The sequence below is a fragment of the Brachycentrus maculatus genome, unplaced genomic scaffold (genome assembly GCF_059751285.1).
Source record: "Brachycentrus maculatus isolate JH-2025_06_01 unplaced genomic scaffold, ASM5975128v1 h1tg001151l, whole genome shotgun sequence".
Taxonomy (NCBI): Eukaryota; Metazoa; Arthropoda; class Insecta; order Trichoptera; family Brachycentridae; genus Brachycentrus; species Brachycentrus maculatus.
In genome coordinates, this window is record NW_028281843.1 from 40,991 (window position 1) to 53,224 (window position 12,234).

At 29.4% G+C, this 12,234-nt stretch overlaps 1 protein-coding gene across 1 annotated transcript in view; it reads right to left on the reverse strand.

The window, feature by feature from the left end:
- The window catches only part of LOC148299438 (uncharacterized), a gene marked incomplete at its 3' end in the record, with an annotated part of 86,733 nt that overhangs the window by 24,964 nt on the left and 49,535 nt on the right, over nt 1-12,234 (reverse strand). The window contains exon 4 of the mRNA XM_088276090.1: nt 5,665-5,809. Within this exon, the coding sequence (XP_088132216.1) occupies nt 5,665-5,809 (145 nt within the window). The remainder of the gene's footprint in view (nt 1-5,664; nt 5,810-12,234) is intronic.

Sequence of the window (12,234 nt, forward strand, 5' to 3'; positions counted from 1 at the left end):
AAGACACGACACTATAATATATAAAAAAACACTTTTGTTCAAATAGCTGGTGCATCAATTGCAATATTGAATTTCAACTAGGGGTGGAATTCTCCTCCCCATCCCTAAAAAAAAACGCAAGGAAAGCTTTACTCTAGCGCGACGCGGAACACAATTTTTCATAAAAGGAATTCCATTTAATTTCGAACCGACTAAAAAATGTCGAACTTTCGATAGAGGAGCCGGGCGTCATATTTCATAAAGCTTTCGACTTCTGTCGGGTGAAATAGACTGGATGTATTTATTGCACGACTTCGCAGTCCGGTATTAGCGAGACGCTAGTGACATCTGTGGAAATAAAATACACTAAAGTGCGGACCGACGCCGTGCGAGCAAAAACTTTAAGCATGAATTGAAATTTTAATCTCCTTGTAATAAATAATACGGAGCTTTTAAGTTGGCTCTTACTAAAATTCAAGTCCAACTTGTTGGAAATGATTTGTTTAAATTGCTTATAATTAAAGGTGGTGTGATTAACAACTTTGACTTGAAGTCAATTTATAACGTAACGGAATTATCTGATGAATCACTGCATATAAAAAAACGGAAAACAACGTTTTACTGGAAATGATGATGTTATAGTGATATAAGAAAAATAATGAGCAAACATTCAATAGGAAGGCTTGTTTTAGTGATCACTTTATGCAGTGTGTTACTTTCACCATTCTAGCCATGATTAATAACTATACTACTAATATTTCGGTAGTTATATTTAAAATTTAATTCAAACAATCTTTCGTATGCTACTTATACTGCGACATCAATGTTTGAAAAAAGTAAGTTTTTACTAGCAGAATTCTCCAAGAAATGTATGCAAGATACTTTTGAAATTATTTTCATACAAGGATATACCTGAATTTTTATTTTCAATTTTTATTCAACTAATTTTAAAAATATTCACATAAATAACTTCTGAGTGAAGCAAGTCCAGAATTTGTAAACGAACATTTGGACACACTCAAAATGTTGTCTATCAGTGAAAGTCGCATAAAGGGCACATTTGTATTGTGTCACAGACGTGTAACAACTGCGGTAAAGGGGTTAAATATTTTTTTAGGTATTCCGCGAAATCAAGACTGTTTACGCAAAAAGCTCAAAGTATAAAAATACATTTTTTGTATAAATTTATTTTTGTAAGGGATTAACACGCAAAGCTTCTATATTAAAAGCTTGTCTGTAGGTAGGATAATAAGTTTAGGGAAGGTAGATGTGAAAAATACATCACAAACGCCCAGAACCAATGAAAAATAAATAACTTTGTTTTAATAACTATATTATTATGAGTACACTTTAACCTACCGGTTTCGACAAGAACATTGTCATCATCAGGGTGTGTGGTAGATTTTGGTAAGGGAATGTAATTGATTATGAGTATTTTAATGTTTTAGAATTTAATAAACCCTGATGATGACAAGGTTCTTGTCGAAAGCGGTAGGTCAAAGTGTACTAATAATAAAAAAGTGGTTAAAACAAAGTTGTTTAATTTTATAAAGTTTATAAAATGTACCACAAAGTATCTGCGAAAACATTCAAGAAGATAAATATTTCTTGGATACATTTTGCAATTGGCGGGAATGGAACCCGCGACGCCAGTTTCGCAATAGGGCGTCCACCCAACTACGCCACAGCGCCACAACTGATACTGCAATGTCGTGAGCTTCGGAAGCCATTCGGCGATACGTGACTCGAGGCTTGATTGAGAGGTCACGCCGTTAAACGCAACATTTCAGACGAAGAAACATGCGCCGGAAGGTGAATGTTTAAAATTTAATTTTCGCTCCGTTCACGACAGCCTCCAGATTGGCGGGAGCTCGCAGGGCGATAAAACGGGGCGAAAAAGGCGCCGAGTGTGCTTCGGGGAAAAATTAAAACAAAAATCTTTACACTGCCTGAATATTTCGGTCTCCTAAACGAAAATTCCCTACGTGCTATGTGCGGCCGAGAGTACTTTCTGCTGGCGCAAGATTCACATTAGTTCAGAACATGTATCGTATGAAATTTACAATTGATGAAACACACCGAAGTTTCAGTCGACTGCAATCTTTTAAGTGTGTCCGAATCTTTGGTAACAAATCTGGGTGTGTCATCCATGAGGAAGGATAAGATGCTGTTGCGTATTATTCTTCAGTGAGAAGATGGACAATAGAGAGAAAGATTTAGTTATTTTCAAGATGATTATTTAAAAAAAAATTAAACACTTGAATATAACACTTAAATGAGTTTTATTTATATATACGACTAGTTTCGAAAATTGACAGATGTTTTCATCTTCTGGTAAAAATTGAAACTAGAAGATGAAAACGTATATAAAAATCAAACTCATTGAAGTGGTATATTCAAGTGTTTAATTTTTTAAAAAAAATCAACATGTCATTCCACAAAGTTAATGCCGTATCAATAAATAATATATTTTCAAGTTCGTTACATTTTGCGTGTGTCCAAATACTAGTTCACAAATCTGGGTTTCTCCGCTTAGGAATTATTTTACATTTTTGACATCCCAACATATCTCGACACCTAAATTAAAAATTCGGTAAGATGATGCACATATTCACACATCTTGCATCGATGCACACATCTTGCATACATCTAAATAAAGGGTCTGCTTAGTAAAAGTTGTTAATGAATGATTCACAACTCTCGAAAAATGTATGTACTACTATTTTTAACTAAAAGAACTCATGATTTTAAGGACTCCAACGTTGTCTTGTTTATATGGACTTTTGTTATTTATTATGCGGATTGCAAAAAAATAATAGATGACAGCACCTAAACAATTCTTGTTCTTCAACTTCCCAAGAATACAATCATCAGACGTAAGTTTTCATACGACGTATGATATTGATGTTGAATGTATCGAAACACGTATCACTTCAGGTTTTTTAATACAAAGTGGTACTTATAAAGTTGAATTTATATATAAAACTCATGCGAATCCTGCCTTTTTGAAGGGATATTGTATTCCATTTATCAATTTTTGTTTGTGGGAATATTTCATGAAAAATATATAAATAATTTTTACTGCCGCCATATTTCTCAAGGCTATACGAACACAACCCGTAAATTGAAATGGGTTCTCGATACGCCGTTAAGATATGATTTTATCGATGGTTAATAAGCTGTATTTTTATAAATCATGTAAAAATTAAATGAAATAATAATAATAAAATAGTGTTATAAAGATGTTAATGTCCCAAAAAGTACCTAAATAAAACCGTTAGTTAATTAATGGAATTCTTTAAGCAGCTTGAATGAGAACGATAAGTATAAGGCAGAAACACTCGATTTAAAAAAAAAGATATAAATAAAGTATTTATGAAATAAAACTCATATTTTTATGGGATGGAAGAGATTTATGGAATAAATCTGTAACATTACAAATAAAAGTTTTTTTTTACTTTTTAAAAATATAAACTGAGATGGTTCTACATTTGATTGCCTGCAGGCAGATGAAAGAAAAGGCAGGAAGGAAGTTATGAAATACATACACCACGATGAAAACCCTTAAAAACTTTTCAAATCTTTCTAAAAATTTCTTTTAGAAACCGCCTTAAAATTGCGATATCAGTTTTTCTCAATATTTTTTTTTTATTTCAACAAATAATATTTTGCTGCTATAAATACTGATATTTCAATTTAGACGAATAAATATTGATATTGAAAATGAAATAAGGAAAGTTAACAAGGCTAATAAGGTAGCATTGGTTGGTTATAATGATCACTTAATATGCTGTGAACCGTTCACCATTCTATCCGTAACTTAAAACCATGTTACTAAAATTTCAAAAGCATTTAACTGAATGTATTTTTAAATGCTCACCTTTATAGTGTTAGTTACAAGGATTAGGATGTGAAATTAAATTAAAATTAAATAACATCCTGGACTGGTATTTGAAGACCAGGGTTGTTAACCTTGCCTTCATGTAAGTACGATCAAGATAACACTGCGTTAATACAATGCATGCTCAATTGGGTGCAGATAATGGTACAAAAAGAGTATTATTTTAACTGCAGGAACTATAAAGTGAACTGAGATGTTACATCGAGGAAAATAGAAAAATATAATTATTTTTAGTAAATTTGGAAAAAAAACGAAAGAACTTTCGGGAATAATAGATGCAGTTTTCTTTGCACTATTGGGTGCAGATAAAGATTAACTCAAAGGATTATATATTATCTTTATGGAATATTAAGTGAACTGACTTGTATTACATCGAAAAAAAATGATTTTAATATTTGTAAAACACGTGAAAAACGGTAGTACTTTCGTAAAAACCTAATATTAATCTTTTGGGAAATGGATCAAAATGTGAAAAAAGTTTAATTCAGACATAAAAATCATTCAAATGAAATAGCTTCTAGAATTAAAAAGAAAATACTGTTATAATTAGTTTTGTAAAACTCTTCTAATTCCATTTGGGAGTAGGTTTAAAACAGGTGGATAAAATAAGATAACAAGTGTTGCTTCTCGCATTATCTCAAGAAAGTGGCGCTTTTCAGCGAATTTTCAGGCGATTACTTCATAAAACATTATGTTTGTAAGAACGACGCGATCCGCGAGGTAAATATTTGCGGAGCTTATGGCTCTAAGAAATTAATATAATAGTTAATCAAATTCAACTATGAACGAACCTGGCGTAATTTCGGAGGGTATTATGAAAAGAGGCACAAAATAAAAGCTGCCGAGTCTGGGAAGGCTTAAGGGTGAGGGGTGTAGAAATATTCACCCAGTTGGGTTCGACAGGTTGTACATTCGAGAAAGAATAATTACGACAGATGAAATGAGGCTCCATCCAATAAGGGGTAACTCAATCGGTTTGAAATCAATATAACTAAAAGCATGAGCTTTAAAAACGGAATTTAAGCACATGGAAAAAGAGTAGCGAAAGTGTAAAATATTTAATGAAATGGAGAAAGAAATAAATACACAATATTAATTAAGAGCAATTAATGAATACATTAATGAAATCATAAAAAGCTTTTTTACTTTTCAATTTATAACATTATACAGCAATAATAAATATCGAAAAACACAAAAAACACAACCATTGTCAAATATTGACATAAAAATGTATGTTTGTAGTAGATATCAAGAATTTTAAAACTTGAAAAAAAAACTGTAAAATTATTTTTAGTCTTAAAAATGGGTTATTAAATACGTATTTATGTTTGAAAATTGTTGGATACTTAATAAATTTAAAGACACTTTGAACTGCGAAAAACGAATTCCGTGTCGTAAAATAATTTTTTTTGGTAATACATTATAAAACAATAAAACTTTGAAGTGTTAAAATCGAATTCCATGCTATGATTTTGGATTATTTTTTCTATTTTATTAATTAATTTTAAGTTTTTTATTGACTAAAAGTATATCCTGTATCTTGTGAATTGACAATATTATATTGTAAGATACATATTTGATATAATTAACAACATTTGAACTCAATTTATTATAAAAAAAGATATTGGAGCAATGCAATACAACAAGATTCAACCACTAAATTTATTATCGATGATTTTTTGTGTAGATTATAAAATTGATTGACGACAAAAATTACGTGAACCTACAGAACAAATTGTGAATACTTTTTTAATAAAAAAATAGTATATTTGTCTAGTACTTACTTGTTGCTTGAGGAGTGCAGCGGTATCTCCTGCTGGTGGACCAAGGCCGCTGAGTTCGGTGTCTTTCCTGATGACCCACTCGATCAGTTCCCTTAGGGATAACAGGAGCGCTGACCAGTGCTCTGCGTTACTTTCAAGACGGTTTCTGAAAAAAAGGAACAGTTATTTTACTACTCCAACTTCTGTGCTCCTGGTAGTACTAAGCGGATAAAAAAAAAAGAAATGTAAAAAAAAAATATATATATACATATATATATGTATATATATATATATATATATATATATATATATATATATATATATATATATATATATATATATATATATAGTCTGCGTAATCGGAGGGCATGTGTGACTAGATGTATGGATGTGAAAGAGGCTAGGAGTGTATGTCAGGACAGAAGAGTGTGGCGTTCCATCCTCTCTGCCTACCCCTGCGGGGAAACGGCGTGATGGTAGTAGTAGTAGTAGTAGTAGTATATATATATATATATATAATATATATATATATATATATATATATATATATATATATATATATATATATATATATATATATATATATATATATATATATATATATATATATATATATATATATATATATATATATATATATAAATATATATATATATATATATGTATATATATATATATATATATATATGTATATATATATATATATATATATATATATATATATATATATATATATATATATATATATATATATATATATATATATATATATATTCCTTCTTTTTTAATAAATTTCGACAAATTTCACGTCTATAGACTGCTCCAACACATATAGAATAAATAATGAATTTTTGTCCGAGAGATTCATAAGCTTGATATTTTTTTTCAAATAAAGTATTTTATCCTTTCCTTTCGTTTCAAGAATATAAATTATTTATACGAAGCCTTATATACGAAATAAAAAAAATAAAAAAATAAAAATATATATATATATATATATATATATATATATATATATATATATATATATATATATAACATTGGGACAGAAGAGTGTGGCGTTCCATCCTCTCTGCCTACCCCTGCGGGGAAACGGCGTGATGGTAGTAGTAGTAGTATATATATATATATATATATATAAATATATATATATATATATATATATATATATATATATATATATATATATATATATATATATATATATATATATATATATATATATATATATATATATATATATATATATATATATATATATATATATATATATATATTCCTTCTTTTTTTAATAAATTTCGACAAGTAGTAGTAGTATATATATATATATATATATATATATATATATATATATATATATATATATATATATATATATAATATATATATATATATATATATATATGTATATATATATATATATATATATATATATATATATATATATATATATATATATATATATATATATATATATATATATATATATATATATATATATATATATATATATATTCCTTCTTTTTTAATAAATTTCGACAAATTTCACGTCTATAGACTGCTCCAACACATATAGAATAAATAATGAATTTTTGTCCGAGAGATTCATAAGCTTGATATTTTTTTTCAAATAAAGTATTTTATCCTTTCCTTTCGTTTCAAGAATATAAATTATTTATACGAAGCCTTATATACGAAATAAAAAAAATAAAAAAATAAAAATATATATATATATATATATATATATATATATATATATATATATATATATATATATATATATATATATATATATATATATATATATATATATATATATATATATATATATATATATATATATATATATATATATATATATATATATATATATATATATATATATATATATATATATATATATATATATATATATATATATATATATATATATATATATATATATTTTTTTTTTTTTTTTTTTTTTAAATATATTTTTAAAATTAAGCAATAGACAAGCGACACTTACCATAAAAAAGAGAATTTAATTATTTTGTCGTGTATGATAAATAAACATGTTTGTATGTTAATGTGAGATCAAAACGTGAACGTAAATGAGGCATACTATGTATGTATACTACGTACTCATTGATCAAAATGATGTCCGATTGAAAATAACAGACTGAACATTTACCAAGATAAAATAAACATCCCGCTTCAAAAAAACGCCAATTAATGAAGTTGTTACACAGCAGATACCGATTTTGCAGAATTACAATATTTATAAAATATCAAACTAAATAATGAAGCAGTACGCGAAGAAAACAATGCCGGGCTTTGGAAGGGTTTGGGGGAAAAATTAATTTAATTAAGGCTTGGGAGAGTGACGATATTTAAATTTTGACAAAATATTGAATTCATTGTTGTTCCCTGCTCGATTTGCATATTAAAAGATAGCTAGCGGCACCATCTGTGGGAGGAATATCAAATTTTCCGGTCACCTCTCACCCCTAATGTTCCGCTAAAACAAAAACTTATCAACTGAACCTTTTTGCGACAGGCGCAATTTATTATTTAAACATCCCCACAGTTTAAAGTTACTTTGCTGACAAAAACGGACGTTTATTGAGTTTGGTTATAGCACTTTTTTATAACAGTGACGGAAGTTAAAATATTTTGAATGCGTTTATCTCGAACTGTGCCCAATTTCGTGTTTTATTACGCCGATATTTTGTCGTCATCTCATTACCGAAATCATCTTTGCTGTTCGGTTTTTCTGATTCATGTTATCATGTTTATTTAACTACCGAAAGAAAAAAAGTAATGTGTAAAATATAATTTTATTTGAAGTACAAACTTTGTGATTTTCCATTTTATAATTTAAATGTAACTTTGTTTTAAAATCACTATAAACGTTCACGTTCTTATACTGATTTAAATAAAAGATAAATTTTAATTATAGTATGTAAAATAAATGAAGGATTTTTTTCTTGAAGATGTTAATGAATATACAGGTTTTGCTTAATGAGGCGTTCACGAAAAAAACAATAATAATGTATCGTAGAAAATAAAAATAAAAAAGAATATTTCACCAACATTTGAAAGTAATTCGAAAGAAGTAGAAACGTGTTGATTAATATTTTTTTTATTGTTAAGTAATTATAAAATTTGGATGTTCATACACAGAATACTCAGACATAATCTAATATGTTTTTAAATAGGATTGTGTTATCAGTAAATGAATTAGGATGTTTTATTTGATATTTTGTTAATACCGAGTTATAAATTATGATAAAGTCAAAATCACTGTAAATAAATGCATTAAAGATTCTTTATTTTTTTGTTCAATGCCCTAAATTTGAAACTTTATTTAAAAAATCCATTCCAACTAGTAAATTCATTAAAAAAAACGTCGTAAACGCAAAAGATTACGAAATTTTGAAAAAAATGCTGTAACTAAGTATATGACTAGTGTGAATTTATTTCTACGATGGTACAATTTAATTAAAAATAAAACTCGTAAACCTTTTGCGATTGTAGATGTCGTCATATCACAAATACATTGAAAATGTAACGTAATAACCCGCAGCGGCAATGTATGTTACAAATTATTATTATTTACACCTTAGCGGCAACAATGCGATAAAATTTTCAAGCAAATGTTGATAAAGTAGGTTGTAAATTCCGATACAGCAGCCATATTTATAATAATAATGTTGTGCTATAAAACATCGCGAAATTGAAAATCGTTGTTGCAACAGCGCCGCCCACGGCCGACCGGAGAACTAAAGTAATGGCGTCGCTATCAGAAAAGGTGAAAAATGTTTTTGATAGTAATTCCGGCGCCTTATAAATACTGCAGAGAATTTTGTAAAAGCTTTGCGTACAAGGTTGATATAACGAAAATATGAACAGGGATTTAAGAAAAAAAGCTAATTCATACATGTTTTCCTTTATATTTAAAGATCAACAAAAACTCGGGTAGGTACTTTCAAGTGGGATTATCGAACAGGGATAAGGTAGTTAATTATTAAATTACATATTTTTCAGTACAGTAGAGTCTCGGTTATCCGACCTTCAGTTATCAGACCTTTTGAACTATCCAACCTTAAGCTGCGAAGTTAAAGTTTCGTAGTTCAATGCATTGTATGTGAGTATGTACCTACAAACATGTTTTATTACTTTGCCTAAGTGCATTTTGATGTATTAGTTCGTTATATTTAGTTATGTTACATTTACATTTAAAAAAAATTTCGATGTGCATATAAAATTAACACATTTTCAATGTCGTTTTTAACCTTGCCGCAGCGGGTTTAGGTCGGATAATCGAGACTTTACTGTACCACAAATATAAATATTTTGCAGAAAAAAATTGAGTTCAGGACAGAAGCAGCACTTGCCTTTTTAATAAGATGAGACAAACATTATGCCATGGCGATCTAAACCTGAAGATTGTTTGGCCACAATTGATCAAATGCTACATAGGTCAGTGTTGTTATATGGAGTTACTTATGGAGTACAAGCTACTGCAACTGATCATCAGTGCCAGAAGAAGGCGGATCTCCTGGCTCCATAATATACATGAGTGGACAGGAGTACGGAACGTCTAGGACCTGTTTCAGACTGCTTATTTTTGAGGGACTTTTATGATTGTCAATGTCGACTCAACACGAAAAGTAATAAAAGAAAAGAGAGATAAAAACATTGGTTCACTATTTGAAACTAAGTATTCTGTTAGATGGATTATCGTTAAGATATACACAGTTGAATTATGCCCCGCGTTGGCGTATTAGTCCCGATTGAAAATAGGGTTCAACCAAAATTGGATTTTGACATTGATTTTCAGATCTTCAGAGTATCTTATTCTGATAATTCTAGTGTCGGAAGTTTTTTTTTACTGGGATACAGGATTTAAGGTCAAAAGTTTTTTTTTTGATCTACTAAAAATCAATTACAATACATGTTATTTCCATATGGGATACTTTTAAAAGCGATATTAGTACTTAAATAACAAAGAAGTGAATATAATACACGGATAATGGATCCTTTGCCTATAAATGACAATCTACCTGTTAAAAGAATTTTCATTTATGAAAATAAAATATCTGCGCACACAATAAATTTCCTCTAATATTGTGACAACTGCTTTCGGAATATCACGAGACGCGTGACACATTTTTACGAGATATTCCTATGAAGATAATTTAGTATGGAAAGGCGGCCATATTTTACTAGTACACAGTAAGTTTTGGTTCACGTTTTGAATGTTATCTCGGGAAAGGTTCGTGTTTTGGACAACGCTATGCCCTTTGAATACTTTTACACAATATATACAATAAATAGCAGTGGCGATTTTCGGAAATAAAATGGAATATTAAGAAGACACACAAATTGTCAAAATTTATTTATTTCCACTTTTTTTATGTCAAAAAATAACGTAAGAAATAGCTCCTAATTGGAGATAATCCAGACTAACCATGATAGAAGGAAACCAATCATCACACATATTGTAACCAAAGAAGAAGATACTAAGGTACTAGGGGTTGCTTCTATCTTGCACTAGATATTTAAAGTCTTCTCCGTACCCAACGGTGAACGGGCACTGCATCGTTAAATACACGAAGGAAAGGTGATCAGCCTTCCGCTTCAGGTACCAGTCCAGGGTCATATTAAATAAATATTAGAACGGTAAGTAAATAATATAAATATATTAATGCTTTTAAGGTTTTAAATATTTTTTAAACATACGGTAAAAATATTTGTAAGACATATACCCCGTTATCTTATGAAAACAGCGCGTCTGGTACAATCAGTGGCGTGCACAGGAAATTAATTAAGGTAGGCAGTAGAGGTAGGTAGTAAGGTAAGCTGGTGCTACTTACTAGGGTAGGCAGTAGAGATAAGTAGTAAGGTAAGCTGGTACTACTTACAAGAGTTGTCAGCAGAGATAGGTAGTAAGGTAAGCTGGTACTACTTACTAGGATAGGCCGTAGAGAAGGTAGTAAGGTAAGCTAGGTACTACTTAGTAAGGTAGGGTAGGTACTGAGTTTTTATGTCACGCGGGTAAGTAAGGATAGGCACTGCTTTTCTGCCTATATGGAATGCACGCCCCTGGATACAATGTACATATTTTGTGTACATGGTAAACCCAGACGCTCCCCGTTACTGCGCATTAAAACGACTTTCCCTAAATGAAAACTGTCCATAAAAACTTTAAAACCACTTATTCTGTAAATTGATAAAACGAATATTAAAATCTTTTGGTTTAAAATCCTCCTTGATAAACCCGGGTGGCCATTGCACGCGGTGTACATTTTCAGCGGTTATCTGTTTTTCTGAGTTTTTCGCTATTTTGTTTCCAAACGCGGCCATGTTTGCATACGGCGTCAGATTTGGCGGGAGGCCATTTTGGATATTTGCACTTTTATTGCAAAATTAAACGTTGTTATGTTGAAACGTCCTCTTTTAGCGAAAAATGCGGCACAAGTAATATTTTTAAAACACGGTATAATAAAGAGAAAACCTAAATAAGTACTGTTGTGTATATGAGAGCTGTTATTATTAAAATTTGCATGTTCAACATAGGTAGGTGCATTTTTACTTCAAACTAAA